This window comes from Anomaloglossus baeobatrachus, chromosome 1 (genome assembly GCF_048569485.1).
Source record: "Anomaloglossus baeobatrachus isolate aAnoBae1 chromosome 1, aAnoBae1.hap1, whole genome shotgun sequence".
In the NCBI taxonomy this organism is placed as follows: Eukaryota; Metazoa; Chordata; class Amphibia; order Anura; family Aromobatidae; genus Anomaloglossus; species Anomaloglossus baeobatrachus.
In genome coordinates, this window is record NC_134353.1 from 945,138,701 (window position 1) to 945,159,071 (window position 20,371).

General features: G+C 47.7%; 1 protein-coding gene across 1 annotated transcript in view; it reads left to right on the forward strand.

Annotated features, from left to right (window-relative positions):
- The window catches only part of OXCT1 (3-oxoacid CoA-transferase 1), a 125,380-nt gene that overhangs the window by 81,512 nt on the left and 23,497 nt on the right, over positions 1 to 20,371 (forward strand). The window contains exons 10-13 of the mRNA XM_075328821.1: positions 547 to 641; positions 2,054 to 2,102; positions 2,558 to 2,630; positions 2,861 to 2,936. Of these exons, the coding sequence (XP_075184936.1) occupies positions 547 to 641; positions 2,054 to 2,102; positions 2,558 to 2,630; positions 2,861 to 2,936 (293 nt within the window). The remainder of the gene's footprint in view (positions 1 to 546; positions 642 to 2,053; positions 2,103 to 2,557; positions 2,631 to 2,860; positions 2,937 to 20,371) is intronic.

The following is a 20,371-nucleotide window of genomic DNA, read 5'->3' on the forward strand; positions in this document are numbered from 1 at the left end:
AGTGCTCTCCGTGATAGTGCCGCCTCCTAGTGCTCTCTGTGATAGTGCCGCCTCCTAGTGCTCTCTGTGATAGTGCCGCCTTCTAGTGCTCTCTGTGATAGTGCCGCCTCCTAGTGCTCTCTGTGATAGTGCCGCCTTCTAGTGCTCTCTGTGATAGTGCCGCCTTCTAGTGCTCTCTGTGATAGTGCCGCCTTCTAGTGCTCTCTGTGATAGTGCCGCCTCCTAGTGCTCTCTGTGATAGTGCCGCCTTCTAGTGCTCTCTGTGATAGTGCCGCCTTCTAGTGCTCTCTGTGATAGTGCCGCCTCCTAGTGCTCTCTGTGATAGTGCCGCCTCCTAGTGCTCTCTGTGATAGTGCCGCCTCCTAGTGCTCTCCGTGATAGTGCCGCCTCCTAGTGCTCTCACTTGGTGTAATAATGCCGCCTCCTAGTGCTCTCCTCCGGGGTGATAGTGCCATAGCATGCCCTGTTGATCGCTTGCTCTCTGCTGGGATCCAGCATTTATCATTGTATAATTATCGATTCCACCTTGACTTCAGTAAATTCCAGCTAATCTGGGCATTGGCATTCCGATGCTGGCGAGCAACTTCATCAAGAAGGACATCACCGTGCACCTGCAGAGCGAGAACGGTGTCCTGGGCCTGGTACGTCCGGCGGATATTTATTCACTGCTTTCTTAAAGGGCCCATATACCTTAAGGCAAAGTCGCCAAAAACGGCCATTTGGTAAAAGACCGGGGTGTGCTGACTCCTTCCCCAACGGCTTACATAGTGGGGACAGGTTATCAGGATCAGGCATGTTGGATTTCAGCATGCCCACTCCTTTCCCCACATCAGATAAGGCTACTTTCACACTTGCGTTCAGCGGAGTCCGTCACTATGGAGAATAGCGCAGTCTGTTAACGCACTGCGCTATTCTCCATAGACTTGTATGGACGACGCACTGTAACGCAAGTGTCAGCGTTGCATCCGATGGACGACGCAGCGTCGTTATTTTGACGCTGCATCGGGCGGAAGGAACGCAGCATGTAACTTTTTTTGATCAGAGCAATCCGTAGGATTTCACTGCACATGCTCCTTTTTTTTTTTTTAAATCACAAACTAAACTTTATTTTGTCTCTCGGTGGCCGAATATTCAGCTGAGCGCCCGGCCGCCGGCTATTGAGAGTGATCAGCTGAGCGCCCGGCCGCCGGCTATTGAGAGTGATCAGCTGAGCGCCCGGCCGCCGGCATGTGAGAGTGCTCAGCTGAGTGCCCGGCCGCCGGCATGTGAGAGTGCTCAGCTGAGTGCCCGGCCGCCGGCATGTGAGAGTGCTCAGCTGATCGCCCGGCCGCCGGCATCTGAGAGCTCTCAGCTGAGTGCCCGGCCGCCGGCATGTGAGAGTGCTCAGCTGAGTGCCCGGCCGCTGGCATGTGAGAGCGCTCAGCTGAGTGCCCGGCCGCCGGCATGTGAGAGTGCTCAGCTGAGTGCCCGGCCGCCGGCATGTGAGAGTGCTCAGCTGATCGCCCGGCCGCCGGCATCTGAGAGCTCTCAGCTGAGTGCCCGGCCGCCGGCATGTGAGAGTGCTCAGCTGAGCGACCGGCCGCCGGCATGTGAGAGTGCTCAGCTGAGTGCCCGGCCGCTGGCATGTGAGAGCGCTCAGCTGAGTGCCCGGCCGCCGGCATGTGAGAGTGCTCAGCTGAGTGCCCAGCCGCTGGCATGTGAGAGTGCTCAGCTGAGCGCCCGGCCGTCGGCATGTGAGAGCAATCAGCTGATCGTTCACAATAGTCTGCTGCCGGTAAAACTGTAAAGAAGAAAAAAAAAAAAAAAAAAAAAAGCTTCCCTTGTTTTGTACGATCCGTTGCATCCGTCACACAACGCAATGCAATGGAAGCCGTCCAACGCAAGTGTGAAACTGGCCTAAGAAGAGTCTGGCAGCAGCTTGTCTCCCTCACATGTGTATGGGGCAGACGAGTGTGCGGCGGACATCAGTGCAGGTATCTAGTTACCCACCCTGCTGTAATCACTCAGCTGCCGGGTTAGAGGATGGACACTAATTGTGCACATGTGTTTCCAGGGCCCCTACCCCACGAAAGAGCAAGTGGATCCCGATCTCATCAATGCAGGTACGAATCGTTCAGTTTACAAAAGTGAGTGCAGCTCTGGAGTATAATACAGGAGGTATCTCAGGATCAGTAATGTAATGTATGTACACAGTGACTGCACCAGCAGAATAGTGAGTGCAGCTCTGGAGTATAATACAGGAGGTATCTCAGGATCAGTAATGTAATGTATGTACACAGTGACCCCACCAGCAGAATAGTGAGTGCAGCTCTGGAGTATAATACAGGAGGTAACTCAGGATCAGTAATGTAATGTATGTACACAGTGACTGCACCAGCAGAATAGTGAGTGCAGCTCTGGAGTGTAATACAGGAGGTAACTCAGGATCAGTAATGTATGTACACAGTGACTGCACCAGCAGAATAGTGAGTGCAGCTCTGGAGCATAATGCAGCAGATAATTCAGGATGAGCAATGATTTTTTGATAGATGTATACTAAACACTGTTTCTCCATCAGGTAAGGAGACAGTGACGGTTCTTCCAGGAGCAGCGTATTTCTCCAGTGATGACTCCTTTGCCATGATTAGAGGGTGAGTCGTCTGTTCCTATGTGGACACAGGACAGATGAAGTGTCAGCTTTCCTGCCGCTCTCTTGTTTGTGGTGTGCAGCTCTCTATTTCTTTGCTCTACATAGCACAGCACTCGGGGCGGTGCCGCACGGTGTTCCAGGGCAGAATATTGGGATGAAGGAGTAAAGTAGACGAGTGTTGTATCTTGTATGTCAGTCACTGAGTCTCTACTTTCCCTCTCTGTCATGTAGGGGACATGTGGACCTGACGATGTTGGGCGCGATGCAGGTGTCAAAATATGGTGATCTGGCTAATTGGATGATTCCGGTGAGTATGGCCGCCCGCTGCCGGCTTTATATGTGTAGTCACATTGTCAAGGTAGAGATTTTTGGTGAAGACTGCTAATGGAGTCTTCGTTTGGGATATCCAGAGACGGTGCCGTATTAGCTGTATACCAGTGCCGATATACCAATGTATAAGACAATGGACACAGACATGTTCTCCTTGAGCCAGCGTCATCAACTGACTCGTGTATTAGATAGATCCAATTATACAGTAAGCATGAATAACCTTGAGGCTAAACAGGGAGTTTTCCACTCCTTAATTTCTCACAGCACATTGTTTGTTTTTTTGTACATTCTTTCTGTGTGAAGCTACTGATAAGACTTTGCAGCTTCACATTCTGGCTTCATTATCTTTGGTTAACTCCGTCATGACCATACAACTTTGAATTATATTATGGGTCTATGCGATGGCTACATAGACAGACAAATTATTATACACCTACATCTATATTTTGATTATTTATATACACAGATATTCTTATTACGTTTGAACAAACAAGCTATAGCTCAGGCGACCTCCACAACATTATGTGGGGGATGGGCTCCAGGCGTGTGGCACTGATGAGTGGACTGAAATCTCATCTATATGCGAAAAATCACATTTTTAGCACATACTGACCCTCAGATGATAAGTGCTCCCGGTCATTCTATGCTGCGGGTATCACCCCCTGCAATATTGGGAAGTGGACGTCCAGGTAACGCCGCTTTTTGACGTAATTTCTTGCAGTTCTGGGCAAAATATTGTAGGTGTAAACATGTTCTTATGCGTCTGATGTCCCCGTCTTTCTTCTTGGTCTTGGCCGCTTGAATTTTACAATCAGTGTTGCACCAATTTCCAAAAATTGAGACCTAAAAGATTGCAAGAGAATTCCAAAACCCTGTCCTCCTCCAATCGCTGGAAGACCTCAAAAAAGGAAAAAAAACAATAAAAGGAAACAGATTTGTCCATAATAGATGAATTATTGAAGGCAGTGAACGGCAGGACTGACGGATTTCATTTTCCCGCACAAAAAAAACCCCAAAATAACAAAAACACCCAAAAGTGGTTCCAAAAAAACCCTAGAACTTTTCAGGCAAAAACCAAGTTCTGGTGATTCAGGTCCACAGACAAAAAAAGAAAAAAAAAGTGACGAGTCTCAGAATGTGGCAGCACAAACCCCTAATTTATTTTTAGAAACTTTTTAAAAACTTTTCACGACACTAAACTTTTGTATAGATTTCTTTTTTTTTTTTTTCTGGAATAATTACTGTAAAATAATGGTGTAAAAATTCTCAGAAAAAAAGAATGGCGGTTTTATGTTTTATTGTTGCACTTGTACACTCGTAAGGTCGTGTGCACACGCTGCAGTTTTGTTTTTTCAGCGAGAAACACCCCTCTGGCCAAAATACGCATGTGTTTTTGCTGCATTTTCAGTGCGTTTTTGGCGTTTTTTTTGGCACGTTTTTGCCAGTGTGTTTTTTTTTTTGACTCTTTTTCAATGGAAAAACGCAGAAAGGATTGACACTCTGTTTCTTTTTTCTGCAACCAAAACTGCAGTGAAAGAAGACGCAGCGTGCGCACAGCACTTCAGAATTTTCATTGTCTTTACTGGGGAAGGAAATGCATGCAGTTTACGACAACAAACTGCATCAAAAAAGCACTGTGCGCACAGGGTCTTAAGTATTTTTACAGCATTTTTGCTCCATTTTTTTGCCTTTTTCTTTTTAGATATAATTGACTTTATAAACTATTTACTGTAGACAAAGCACATGTTATCCAGCTCCCAAAACTGCTGCAAAAAAAGATGAAAAAGCAGCAAAAACCTTGAAAAATCTACATTTAGAATAGCAAAAACACTGCCTGCGAATATAGCCTGATGACTGAAGAAAATGCATAAAAGTATAGAAAAAAAGCATCAAAATTACAGGGAAAATCTGGGGTATTTTATGCAGCGTTTTTCCTGGTAAGAGACACGTTTTTGATGCAGAAATGTTTGCAGGAAATACTTAATGTGTGCACATACGCATCTATGGTAAAGTGCATGGCGTCATTCAAAAGTTTTATGGCTATAGAGATGGAAAGATAAACAAGTTAGGCTACTTTCACACTTGCGTTGGACGGCATCCGTTGCATTGTGTTGTGTGACGGATACAACGGATCGTACAAAACAACGGAATCTTTTTTTTTTTTCTTCTTCTTTCGTTTTACCTGCGGCAGACTATTGTGAACGATCAGCTGATCGCTGATAGCAGCCGGTCGCCGGGTGATCAGCTGATCGCTCACAGCAGCCGGTCGCCGGGTGATCAGCTGATCGCTCACAGCAGCCAGTCGCCGGGTGATCAGCTGATCGTTCGGCCGCCGAGAATGTGTGAGGGGGGCAGAGTGCGGGGGCGGAGTGCGGGGTGGATGGAGCCGATCGGGACCTTGGCGCTGAGGACGTCAGTGCAGCGAGGAATGCAAGGCTGGGGACAGGTGAGTGTGTGCGTGTGTACATGTGGAGTGGAGTGCGGGAGGGGCCGGAGCCAAGTGGGAAAGTGTCGGGCTCCCTGCACACTTAGCCAGGGTAAATATCGGGTAACTAGGCAAAGCACTTTGCTTGGTTACCCGATATTTACCTTGGTTACCAGCGTACACCGCTTAGCGCTGGCTCCTTGCACCCGTAGCCTGGGTAAATATCAGGTAACTAGGCAAAGCGCATTGCTTAGTAACCCGATGTTTACCCTGGTTACATGTGCAGGGAGCCAGAGAGAGCATGCGCAGCAAAATCTTACGGATTGCGCTGCTCAAAAAACGCTACATGCAGTGTTAAAATAACAACGCTGCGTCATGCAGCAGATGCAACGCAAGACCATCCGTTGCTATCCGTAGCTAATAGAAGTCTATGAGGAATATAACGGTTTCCTGCAACGGTTACCGTAATTCTTCAAGGCTGCGGATAGCAACGGAAGCCGTCCAATGCAAGTATGAAAGTAGCCTTATGGAAAAAGTGAAGAAAAAGGAAAAAGGTGATGGCCGCCACTTTGGAATATTCCCGCAGAGTTGGCACGAGCGGGGGCCGCACCAGAGAGACGGCAGAGATGATATGTGGCCATATCCGTCCTCCTGGTCATGGTGTATACGGACACTATATATGTATACTGGCAGCAGAAATGGCGCTTCCTCCTCCGATCCCAGAGATCATGAGATCCCCGGAGCAAGCGGGATTGGCTCTGTGGTGCAGTAAGAAGGCTGAAAAAATAAGAAATAAAGATTAAAAAGGAAAAAAAATTGAAAAAAATATTGCATTTTGAGTCTCATATATAAAAAGTAGACATTTATTTCCTTTCTATCCATCCTTTATTTTTTCACTTAATATGAGAAACATTTTTTAAAATACAAATCGAAAAATGAAATTTAAAATTAGGCGCCGTGTATCTACAATTTAATCAAATAAAATGATTTAGAGCTTTTAGAAATCACAGGTGCAAAAAGAAAACTAAAATGCGCTTGCTCTGGGGTTGCCATGGTAACTTCTGTGATTGGATCTCCTGCAATGTGACCATCTTTAGTTATCAACCTGCTACCATGGAAACGCCAGAGCAAGCAAGGCTAATAATGCTTCAGTCCTTCTATAAAAATTCCAAGTTTAATCTCTGTGAATTCTGTAATTCAGCCTCCCTCCCCCCTCACACACTTTGCTCAGGAAGCAAAGAAATACCCAGGAAAGGGTTAGCGGGTGTGTGTGATCAGAGCCAGGGCTGGTATGGCAGAGCGGAAGTTACTTGCTTGTGTTGGCTACAGCTTCTGGCTTTCTCCTATCAGGTGCCGGTGCTGAGCCGTCTGGGACATATCTGTGACTCCTTCACAAAAGGTCATATAGCTGCTGAGGGTCACAGTCATACTGCTCACCCCACAGCACCAGCGAACGGGTCACAGCGGGTCTGACTCTTCCCTCCTGTATTGTCTGTATAGGGGCGGCCATATTGGAGCGCACACTTCCCTCCTGTATTGTCTGTATAGAGGCGGCCATATTGGAGCACACACTTCCCTCCTGTATTGTCTGTATAGAGGCGGCCATATTGGAACACACACTTCCCTCCTGTATTGTCTGTATAGAGGAGGCCATATTGGAGCACACACTTCCCTCCTGTATTGTCTGTATAGAGGCGGCCATATTGGAGCACACACTTCCCTCCTGTATTGTCTGTATAGAGGCGGTCATATTGGAGCACACACTTCCCTCCTGTATTGTCTGTATAGAGGAGGCCATATTGGAGCACACACTTCCCTCCTGTATTGTCTGTATAGAGGCGGCCATATTAGAGCGCACACTTCCCTCCTGTATTGTCTGTATAGAGGAGGCCATATTGGAGCACACACTTCCCTCCTGTATTGTCTGTATAGAGGTGGCCATATTGGAGCACACACTTCCTTCCTGTATTGTCTGTATAGAGGCGGCCATATTGGAGCACACACTTCCCTCCTGTATTGTCTGTATAGAGGCGGCCATATTGGAGCGCACACTTCCCTCCTGTATTGTCTGTATAGAGGTGGCCATATTGGAGCACACACTTCCCTCCTGTATTGTCTGTATAGAGGCGGCCATATTAGAGCGCACACTTCCCTCCTGTATTGTCTGTATAGAGGCGGCCATATTGGAGCACACACTTCCCTCCTGTATTGTCTGTATAGAGGCGGCCATATTAGAGCGCACACTTCCCTCCTGTATTGTCTGTATAGAGGCAGCCATATTGGGGCACACACTTCCCTCCTGTATTGTCTGTATAGAGGCGGCCATATTGGAGCACACACTTCCCTCCTGTATTGTCTGTATAGAGGCGGCCATATTGGAGCACACACTTCCCTCCTGTATTGTCTGTATAGAGGCGGCCATATTGGAGCACACACTTCCCTCCTGTATTGTCTGTATAGAGGCGGCCATATTAGAGCGCACACTTCCCTCCTGTATTGTCTGTATAGAGGAGGCCATATTGGAGCACACACTTCCCTCCTGTATTGTCTGTATAGAGGTGGCCATATTGGAGCACACACTTCCTTCCTGTATTGTCTGTATAGAGGCGGCCATATGGGAGCACACACTTCCCTCCTGTATTGTCTGTATAGAGGCGGCCATATTGGAGCACACACTTCCCTCCTGTATTGTCTGTATAGAGGAGGCCATATTGGAGCACACACTTCCCTCCTGTATTGTCTGTATAGAGGCGGCCATATTGGATCACACACTTCCCTCCTGTATTGTCTGTATAGAGGCGGCCATATTGGATCACACACTTCCCTCCTGTATTGTCTGTATAGAGGCGGTCATATTGGATCACACACTTCCCTCCTGTATTGTCTGTATAGAGGAGGCCATATTGGAGCACACACTTCCCTCCTGTATTGTCTGTATAGAGGCAGCCATATTGGAGCACACACTTCCCTCCTGTATTGTCTGTATAGAGGCGGCCATATTGGATCACACACTTCCCTCCTGTATTGTCTGTATAGAGGCGGCCATATTGGAGCACACACTTCCCTCCTGTATTGTCTGTATAGAGGCAGCCATATTGGAGTACACACTTCCCTCCTGTATTGTCTGTATAGAGGCGGCCATATTGGATCACACACTTCCCTCCTGTATTGTCTGTATAGAGGCGGCCATATTGGAGCACACACTTCCCTCCTGTATTGTCTGTATAGAGGTGGCCATATTGGAGCACACACTTCCCTCCTGTATTGTCTGTATAGAGGCGGCCATATTGGATCACACACTTCCCTCCTGTATTGTCTGTATAGAGGCGGCCATATTGGAGCACACACTTCCCTCCTGTATTGTCTATATAGAGGCAGCCATATTCGGGCACACACTTCCCTCCTGTATTGTCTGTATAGAGGTGGCCATATTGGAGCACACACGTCCCTCTTGTATTGTCTGTATAGAGGCGGCCATATTGGAGCACACACTTCCCTCCTGTATTGTCTGTATAGAGGCAGCCATATTGGGGCACACACTTCCCTCCTGTATTGTCTGTATAGAGGCGGCCATATTGGAGCACACACTTCCCTCCTGTATTGTCTGTATAGAGGCGGCCATATTGGAGCACACACTTCCCTCCTGTATTGTCTGTATAGAGGTGGCCATATTGGAGCACACACTTCCCTCCTGTATTGTCTGTATAGAAAGGGCCATATTGGAGCACACACTTCCCTCCTGTATTGTCTGTATAGAGGCAGCCATATTGGAGCACACACTTCCCTCCTGTATTGTCTGTATAGAGGCGGCCATATTGGAGCACACACTTCCTCCTGTATTGTCTGTATAGAGGCGGCCATATTGGAGCACACACTTCCTCCTGTATTGTCTGTATAGAGGCGGCCATATTGGAGCACACACTTCCTCCTGTATTGTCTGTATAGAGGTGGCCATATTGGAGCACACACTTCCCTCCTGTATTGTCTGTATAGAGGAGGTCATATTGGAGCACACACTTCCTTCCTGTATTGTCTGTATAGAGGCGGCCATATTGGAGCACACACGTCCCTCCTGTATTATCTGTATAGAGGAGGCCATATTGGGGCACACACTTCCCTCCTGTATTGTCTGTATAGAGGAGGCCATATTGGAGCACACACTTCCTCCTGTATTGTCTGTATAGAAGCAGCCATATTGGAGCACACACTTCCCTCCTGTATTGTCTGTATAGAGGAGGCCATATTGGAGCACACACTTCCCTCCTGTATTGTCTGTATAGAGGTGGCCATATTGGAGCACACACTTCCCTCCTGTATTGTCTGTATAGAGGCGGCCATATTGGGGAACACACTTCCCTCCTGTATTGTCTGTATAGAGGCGGCCATATTGGAGCACACACTTCCTTCCTGTATTGTCTGTATAGAGGAGGCCATATTGGAGCACACACTTCCCTCCTGTATTGTCTGTATAGAGGCGGCCATATTGGAGCACACACTTCCTTCCTGTATTGTCTGTATAGAGGCGGCCATATTGGAGCACACACTTCTTTCCTGTATTGTCTGTATAGAGGCGGCCATATTGGAGCACACACTTCCTTCCTGTATTGTCTGTATAGAGGCGGCCATATTGGAGCACACACTTTCCTCCTGTATTGTCTGTATAGAGGAGGCCATATTGGAGCACACACTTCCCTCCTGTATTGTCTGTATAGAGGCGGCCATATTGGAGCACACACTTCCCTCCTGTATTGCCTGTATAGAGGTGGCCATATTGGAGCGCACACTTCCCTCCTGTATTGTCTGTATAGAGGAGGCCATATTGGAGCACATACTTCCGTCCTGTATTGTCTGTATAGAGGCGGCCATATGGGAGCACACACTTCCCTCCTGTATTGTCTGTATAGAGGAGGCCATATTGGAGCACACACTTCCCTCCTGTATTGTCTGTATAGAGGCGGCCATATTGGAGCACACACTTCCCTCTTGTATTGTCTGTATAGAGGCAGCCATATTGGAGCACACACTTCCGTCCTGTATTGTCTGTATAGAGGCGGCCATATGGGAGCACACACTTCCCTCCTGTATTGTCTGTATAGAGGAGGCCATATTGGAGCACACACTTCCCTCCTGTATTGTCTGTATAGAGGCGGCCATATGGGAGCACACACTTCCCTCCTGTATTGTCTGTATAGAGGTGGCCATATTGGAGCACACACTTCCCTCCTGTATTGTCTGTATAGAGGAGGCCATATTGGAGCACATACTTCCCTCCTGTATTGTCTGTATAGAGGCGGCCATATGGGAGCACACACTTCCTTCCTGTATTGTCTGTAAAGTTATTTTCAAAAAAAAAACAAAACACGGACTAATGGAGGAAATGGTATAAAGTGGAGACTGAACACGTGCTCAGCGGTCCTCGCCCTCGCCCCCGTACTATGTGGCAGTCTCTGTGTACTGGTCTCTCCTTTGTAGCTGATGATTGTCTGCAGGGGTCACGGGCTTAATCGCATCGTCACCAATGCCGCCAAGTAAACAAAGAGCGATGCCTTGAGCGGTGTAAAAAACATGAAAAATTAGATAAAAAGTGGAGGCGTTTCCAGCAGCATCTCATTTATATTAGGATATTAGATGCAGAAATGAAAGGTCAGAGAGAAATGTCTGCACTTCGCTTGCGACAGTGAGGAACTCAATCTGTGCGGTGCTAGAAGTTGTCCTTAGATATGCAGAGCGGCGTTACCTCCCGGTGGCTGATAAGCGGCTGTGACTCCTATCACGCTTCCAGCGCTTCTTCATACCCTCGCTAGTTACTTGGTTTCTTATTTTTGGATTTTATTTCTTAAAGGAAACCTATCAGATGCTGATCCCCCCCCCAACCCCAACTGACTCCATTAAAGTAAAGCAACCTTCCCCTTAATGCTAATGACCCCCTTTATGTGGGACTTATCATCTTTAAAACTAACCTTAAAGCTGTGCCCGCTCCGTGCAGATTGGTTATTGACTAGTCGGGGGTGTGGAATAGGGAGGGACATTGATCACCCCCTGATTATCTCTCCCATCCTGAAAGCACACCCCTATCGGCCCGAGCAACATATTTTGGAAGAGCATCGTGATCCATTACTTTTTTGCAAATCTTGCGCATACACAATGTTGTCCCTCGCCGGGCACGCGCAGTGTTGTCCCTCGCCGGGCACGCGCAGTGTTGTCCCTTGCCAGGCACGCGCAATGTTGTCCCTCGCTGGGCACGCACAATGTTGTCCCTCGCCGGGCACGCGCAGTGTTGTCCCTTGCCAGGCACGCGCAATATTGTCCCTCGCTGGGCATGCGCAATATTGTCCCTCGCTGGGCAAGTCCAATGTTGTCCCTCACTGGGCAAGTCCAATGTTGTCCCTCACTGGGCACGCGCAATGTTGTCCCTCACTGGGCACGCGAAATATTGTCCCTCGTTGGGCAAGCGCAATGTTGTCCCTCGTTGGGCACACGCAATGTTGTCCCTCGCCGGGCACGCGCAATGTTGTCCCTCGCTGGGCACGTGCATTGTTGTCCCTCACTGGGCACGCGCAATTTTGGCCCTCACCGGGCACGCGCAATGTTGTCCCTCGCCGGGCACGCGCAATGTTTTACCTCGTTGAGTGTGCGCACTGTTGTCCCTTGTCGGGCACGCGCAATGTTTTACCTCGTCGTGCATGCGCACTGTTGTCCGTCGTTGGGCATGCGCACTGTTGTCCCTCGTTGGGCGTGCGCACTGTTGTCCCTCGTTGGGCGTGCGCACTGTTGTCCCTCGTTGGGCGTGCGCACTGTTGTCCCTCGTTGGGCGTGCGCACTGTTGTCCCTCGTTGGGCGTGCGCACTGTTGTCCCTCGTTGGGCGTGCGCACTGTTGCCCCTCGTTGGGCGTGCGCACTGTTGCCCCTCGTTGGGCGTGCGCACTGTTGCCCCTCGTTGGGTGTGCGCACTGTTGTCCCTCGTTGGGTGTGCGCACTGTTGTCCCTCGTTGGGCGTGCACAATGAATCTAGGTGTTCGTCCCCGATTTCATCGGTGCAATATGCACATCCAAGGATGCAACAGCAACACCAGACTTTGAGGAGCTCCAGATTTACAGACCAAAAATGTCAATGTAAATATTGAATGGTTGTCTTTTTCATTAGTGAGATATGGGGTCTATAAGACTGACCTTTTATCTTTGCACAATAAATGTGAACCTCCTCCACGACCGTCCAAACCCCAGTGTCGCTGCTGCTTTCCTGGGTGTGCGCAGTGCCCACTCTGTGAGCTAAACACCCCGGACTCCAGACTGATACATTGTATCCAGTGCAGACAACGCTCTGTGAGCTAAACATCCCAGACTCCAGACTGATACATTGTATCCAGTGCAGACAATGCTCTGTGAGCTAAACACCCCAGACTCCAGACTGCATACATTGTATCCAGTGCAGACAACGCTCTGTGAGCTAAACATCCCGGACTCCAGACTGATACATTGTATCCAGTGTAGACAACGCTCTGTGAGCTAAACACCCCGGACTCCAGACTGACACATTGTATCCGGTGCAGACAACGCTCTGTGAGCTAAACATCCCAGACTCCAGACTGATACATTGTATCCAGTACAGACAATGCTCTGTGAGCTAAACACCCCGGACTCCAGACTGATACATTGTATCCAGTGCAGACAACGCCCTGTGAGCTAAACACCTAGACTTCAGACTGATACATTGTATCTAGTGCAGACAACGCTCTGTGAGCTAAACACCCCGGACTCTAGACTGATACATTGTAACAAACCACCAGAGAGATCTGTGCAGCTGTTGCTGGAGTGCTTAGCTCACAGAGCGTTGTCTGCACTGGATACAATTGTATCCCCCTTCTCCACTGAGAGACAGACTAGTCGTGTTCAGAATTAATATCTTAATTCACTGACAGCAAGCAGAGATCTGAGAATGGTGGTGAAATGTAAGATAAAGAGCCCGAATCATTATTGCGTTTGCTCCTTTTGATTGTCTACTTTTTGGTGTTTTACGCCTGTTTTTGATTTGAGGCAAATTATTTTATTTTGCTCCACTTTTAGAGTTTTCTTTTTTTTTTTTGTTTTGCTAATTTATCAATTTTTACTTTTTAAAAAGCTGCAGAATTCTGCTGCAAACGTTCTTCATTTTCCCCTTTGAAATATTTATCTTTTCTCTTTTATTTACCTATATGTTTTAAAACGTTTCACTTTTTTGCTCTAAAAAAAAAGTTGCAAAATGGACAAAAAACACGAATTAAAAGCATTTTTATAAATTTTGCTCAAAATTCTCAAACCACTTGCACGAATTTGACAGAAAAAAAGGCAACAAATACTACGAAAATTGGACTTAAAAAAACAAAGAAGATGCAAAACGTCTTAGAAAGTTGTCGAACTCTTCATGTATATAGGGATTACTTTATTTCTATGAGACAGGAACTGCAGCTGATTACAGGAGCATTGATGCGTTCAGCTGCATCCCCCTCCTCCCCCTCGATCTGCAGCTCCGGAGCTGAACACTTGACTTGTAATTAGTTGCTTAACTCGTATGGAAATTGCCCCGATCCAGCCGTATCTTATAACTTCAGCTCCGCCGTGATTAATGATGCATCTGGAGCTGCCGGACCTGCGCCCTCCACCTAAACCGAGCCCGAGAAAAGCCGAAGAAGAGGAAATCTGATAAACGATTCCTCCCGGTGCCTCATTAATATTTATGCCCCGGACCGCGGCACTGATGGGATAAAGCAGCGAATAAATCATGGGATCAGTGACGGCTAAGCCCTAAAGCTAATGAGTGATGAGTATTAAATTGCTTCATATAAAGCGGCATCACTTGACATTATATACAGTATTGTCTTCCCCCGAGCGTCGCCCCTCGGCCTGACCCTAATCTGTAGTGACGGCTTCTACATACGGGTCGAAGATCCATTCATTGACGACTTTAAAGGCCGTGGCTTTTCATTTCACTGTTCAGGCTTACAGGGGATTTCTTCTAAATTAGCGGATGAAACATGAGTGATCACAGGATCGGGGTCTGACCGTCTGAACTCTGTATTAATCATTATCTTCTATAGTCGTGAGAATATACACAGCAATGAACCCTCATCACCCCAAATCTAAGACCTGTGGGGTTTAAGATTCTAATTCCGCAGTCACCACTAGGGGTAGCTCCCTGTATACAGAGATACATGATAAGATCCTGTCTGCAGCCACCACTAGGGGGAGCTCCCTGTATACAGAGATACATGATAAGATTCTGCCTGCAGCCACCACTAGGGGGAGCTCCCTGTATACAGAGATACATGATAAGATCCTGTCTGCAGCCACCACTAGGGGGAGCTCCCTGTATACAGAGATACATGATAAGATCCTGTCTGCAGCCACCACTAGGGGGATCTCCATGTATACAGAGATACATGATAAGCTCCTGTCTGCAGCCACCACTAGGGGGAGCTCCCTGTATACAGAGATACATGATAAGATCCTGTCTGCAGCTACCACTAGGGGGAGCTCCCTGTATACAAAGATACATAAGATTCTGTCTACAGCCACTACTAAGGGGAGCTCCCTGTATACAGAGATACATGATAAGATCCTGTCTGCAGCCACCACTAGGGGGAACTCCCTGTATACAGAGATACATGATAAGATCCTGTCTGCAGCCACCACTAGGGGGAACTCCCTGTATACAGAGATACATGATAAGATCCTGTCTGCAGCCACCACTAGGGGGAACTCCCTGTATACAGAGATACATGATAAGATCCTGTCTGCAGTCACCACTAGGGGGAGCTCCCTGTATACAGAGATACATGATAAGATCCTGTCTGCAGCCACCACTAGGGGGAGCTCCCTGTATACAGAGATACATGATAAGATTCTGTCTGCAGCCACCACTAGGGGGAGCTCCCTGTATACAGAGATACATGATAAGATCCTGTCTGCAGCCACCACTAGGGGGAGCTCCCTGTATACAGATACATGATTATATTCTGTCTGCAGTCACCACTAGGGGGAGCTCCCTGTATACAGAGATACATGATAAGATCCTGTCTGCAGTCACCACTAGGGGGAGCTCCCTGTATACAGAGATACATGATAAGATTCTGTCTACAGTCACCACTAGGGGGAGCTCCCTGTATACAGAGATACATGATAAGATCCTGTCTGCAGCCACCACTAGGGGGAGCTCCCTGTATACAGAGATACATGATAAGATTCTGTCTGCAGCCACCACTAGGGGGAGCTCCCTGTATACAGAGATACATGATAAGATCCTGTCTGCAGCCACCACTAGGGGGAGCTCCCTGTATACAGAGATACATGATGAGATCCTGTCTGCAGCCACCACTAGGGGGAGTTCCCTGTATACAGAGATACAGGATAAGATTCTGTCTGCAGCCACCACTAGGGGGAGCTCCCTGTATACAGAGATACATGATAAGATCCTGTCTGCAGCCACCACTAGGGGAAGCTCCCTGTATACAGAGATACATGATAAGATTCTGTCTACAGCCACCACTAGGGGGAGCTCCCTGTATACAGAGATACATGTTAAGATCCTGTCTGCAGCCACCACTAGGGGGAGCTCCCTGTATACAGAGATACATGATAATATCCTGTCTGCAGCCACCACTAGGGGGAGCTCCCTGTATACAGACTTACATGATAAGATCCTGTCTGCAGCCACCACTAGGGGGAGCTCCCTGTATACAGATACATGATTAGATTCTGTCTGCAGTCACCACTAGGGGGAGCTCCCTGTATACAGAGATACATGATAAGATCCTGTCTGCAGCTACCACTTGGGGGAGCTCCCTGTATACAGAGATACATGATAAGATCCTGTCTGCAGCCACCACTAGGGGGAGCTCCCTGTATACAGAGATACATGATAAGATTCTGTCTACAGTCACCACTAGGGGGAGCTCCCTGTATACAGAGATACATGATAAGATCCTGTCTGCAGCCACCACTAGGGGGAGCTCCCTATATACAGAGATACATGATAAGATCCTGTCTGCAGCCACCACTAGGGGGAGCTCCCTGTATACAGAGATACATGATAAGATCCTGTCTGCAGTCACCACTAGGAGGAGCTCCCTGTATACATAGATACATGATAAGATCCTGTCTGCAGCCACCACTAGGGGGAGCTCCCTGTATACAGAGATACATGATAAGATCCTGTCTGCAGCCACCACTAGTGGGAGCTCCCTATATACAGAGATACATGATAAGATTCTGTCTGCAGTCACCACTAGGGGGAGCTCCCTGTATACAGAGATACATGATAAGATTCTGTCTGCAGCCACCACTAGGGGGAGCTCCCTGTATACAGAGATACATGATAAGGTCCTGTCTGCAGCCACCACTAGGGGGAGCTCCCTGTATACAGAGATACATGCTAACATTCTGTCTGCAGCCACCACTAGGGGGAGCTCCCTGTATACAGAGATACATGATAAGATCCTGTCTGCAGCCACCACTAGAGGGAGCTCAGCTGTATACAGAGATACATACACTACTATAAAGTAACATCTAATCTCACGCACGCCTATGTGAATACATCCTCACACACAAATGATTATTTCTGGATATTTTATCCTGTCTCTGTAATGTGAAAGCAGATAGCAGTGAGACGGCTGCAGGATCAGATTACACTGTGATTGCTCGGAGTCTGTAACCATGGCGACACATCGTTCTCACTTGGAGCTGAAGACAGAAAACAGATTTCTAATTAAGATTATTGTTAAAGTTGCTTCATTTATTTCGGATGCATTAAAGCGATTAAAAAGTGAAATTGTGCAGATGATGAGATTACGGTCCTCGCTGGGGTAGTGACAGTATATAAGAAATGGGTCAGCGGCTGTATACAGGGGAGAAGTCTGTTCAAGCAATAACTGATGTATTAATCCCTTCCAGAAAATGAGTTGATCCGTGGAACTAAACCGCGATCCTCAGAAATGTAGGCAATGTTCTGCAGGGGCGCACGTGGATGATCGCGCCTCAGAAATGTGAATGAAATTCAATCTGCACACATGGCCGACCTCAGAACGGCACCGGCTCCGGGGAAATGCCCTTTATGGATCTAAAAATATATACTTAACCCATTAAATAGTTTATCCAGATTTTAAAAAAAATAAAATAAATAATCGTCCTACTCATTATTAGGAAATTCGGAGATGATATAGGGGGTCGGGGTCCTCGGGGTCAGATTGTAGAGGGGAGGACCCATCCTGTCCTGCATTACACACACAGCCCATTGATATGAATGGATACCGTGTAATACTTAAGTTGTCTGGTGGGGGCGCTGCAGGGAAACTGAACACTTACTGCCAGGCATCAGTACAAGATGTAGCCCTTCGCCATGGGTCCCAATTAAAGGAAACTGCACAATTTATTGTCCAGGTGTAACACTCGCGGCCTATGTAGGGACAGCAAGCAAGGTGAGTGAACCCACTGGACCACAGGGTGTCCTGGGCTTACCATTTAGTAGGAGGGGCTTAACCAAGCGCCCACCGCGAGGCGGTCACAGGTACAATTCTTTGGGCAGTGACTGAGACTGTGGCAGTTGAGCCCCAGGACAGATGATGGACTCAGGTACAGGCGGGATTATTGAGGCAGGCTGGACAGGCGGTTACAGAAAGGTATAGTTGTCACGGCTGGGACAAATGGGTATGGGAAGGCACACTCCAGTACAGGTGACGGACACGGGGATAACGGGACCTGACAACTAGCTAGACAGACAGGATACTTACTAAAGGTGCTGCTCAGGCACCTCCCCTAATGGGAGGGTGCCTTAAATACAAAGTGCCTCTCAGCCATAGGCTGAGAGGTATTTCCTAGTGATAGCGCGCCAGCGTTTTAAGGGGAGGGTCGGTGTGTGCGCGCATCTTAGGTGCACTCTCGGGATTCCTGTGATACATGTACACGGTCCAGGAGAGCACGTGGGAAGCCACGCGGCAGCAGGGGAGAACGGGACCTGGCCGCGGCGGTGAGTAAGTCAGCGCTCTTGCAGGGATGCTGGTGGTAGACCAGGGTCCAATCTAACAGTCCCAGTTGCCCACTGTAAAGAAATAGGGTTATGCAACTCCCCCAAAAGTGGGCTGTGCTGCCTGGGGGCTGTACTTAAAGGGCTTGTCCACTATTAGGACAACCCCTTCTGATTTCATGTTTCCCCCAGGAAAAATAGTAAAGCATATACTCAGCTCCCATACCGGCACCCTACTAGCGGTGTCCGGACTCACGTAGGGTTTGTGACGTCACGCGAACCCTGCATCGAATCAATGCTTTATTCTCCCCACTTTCGGTCCAAACGAATAGTCAGCAGGTGTAGCACTCACTTTCTGTTGAATAACTCATTTGGTCCAAATGAGGGGAGAAGAGAAGAAAGCCGGTGGTGATTGGACACCGGGCTCGCTTGACGTCACAACCTCACATGAACCCCGGCACCCCGAGCTGCAGCACTGCTAAAAGGCCTCCGGTACGGGAAGTGACTATAGTATATTATTTTACATGGCATCAGAAGGGGTTGTCCTATTAGTGGACAACCCCTTTAAGGACTACCCACTTAAGTACAGCCCCCAGGCAGAACAGCCTACTTTTGGGGGAGTTGCTTAACCCTAACTCTTTAGAGTGGGTTCTTGGGACTGTTAAATGGGCTCCTGGACAATAAGCTGCTCAGTTTCCATTAATTGGGACCCACGGCAAAGTGCTCTATCCGTTGAAAGGGCAGCACCGGAACTGAGCATTTCCGGCTGCCTGCCATCGCAGGACCAAGAACAGCTGATTGGCAGGGTTTCACATGATGAGACCATTGGTGCTAAGGATAGACAATCAATGTAAAATTAGTGGACAACCTCTTAAATTACACTTCGAATTGAAAAGGCAGCTTTACTGTCTTCTTATAGTCTTCTCCTGCTTTGTGGGCCTCCACCATTTTCAGAGTGCTAGGCAGCTGCTTAGAAGAACCCATGGTTGCTGTTTTTTGGCACAAGGTTAGAGGAGTCTGGTTTTTAGAAAGCTGTGAAATGTGCGCCATGAAAAAATGAAAAACTACAAGCGATGTAAGTGTGATTGCCAGTAATGGCTGCGCAGAGCTTGGTCAGAAGACGGCTCCTGTATATTGCAGCTGCTCTTCAGGTTAATTTTGCAGAAATCATCCTCAACGAATATTTTATTCCTGTCCTTTATTTTTCCATTACTTTTTTTTTGTTACCTGCTATAACCTTTAATAATCATATTATTACTTTATGCTTCATAGCTGAAGTGTCTCCATTAGGATGTGTTCAGAGACGGCTCATTACCACACAAAGCGCAAAACTACATGAAAGATAAAAAAGGTTAATACACCACTAAGTGATGGCGAGCCCGACGAGCGGCAAATTCTCTCATTAGATGACATTGAGAAAAGTCGCGGGGAAACAGCAGTCGATTTATTATATTCTAAAAATAATGGCGTTAGAACATGTACAGAAAAAATTATATACCGCAAATGCATATATCCTTAGTTGTACATTATGAGGATGTGTCCTATGTGGTGTAGTATATAGAGGATGTGTCCTGTGTGGTGTAGTGTATATAGAGGATGTGTCCTGTGTGGTGTAGTGTATATAGAGGAAGTGTCCTGTGTGGTGTAGTGTATATAGAGGAAGTGTCCTGTGTGGTGTAGTATATAGAGGATGTGTCCTGTGTGGTGTAGTATATAGAGGATGTGTCCTGTGTGGTGTAGTGTATATAGAGGATGTGTCCTGTGTGGTGTAGTATATAGAGGATGTCTCCTGTGTGGTGTAGTATATAGAGGATGTGTCCTGTGTGGTGTAGTATATAGAGGATGTGTCCTGTGTGGCGTAGTGTATATAGAGAATGTGTCCTGTGTGGTGTAGTGTATATAGAGAATGTGTCCTGTGTGGTGTAGTGTATATAGAGGATGTGTCCTGTGTGGTGTAGTGGATATTGAGGATGTGTCCTGTGTGGTGTAGTAT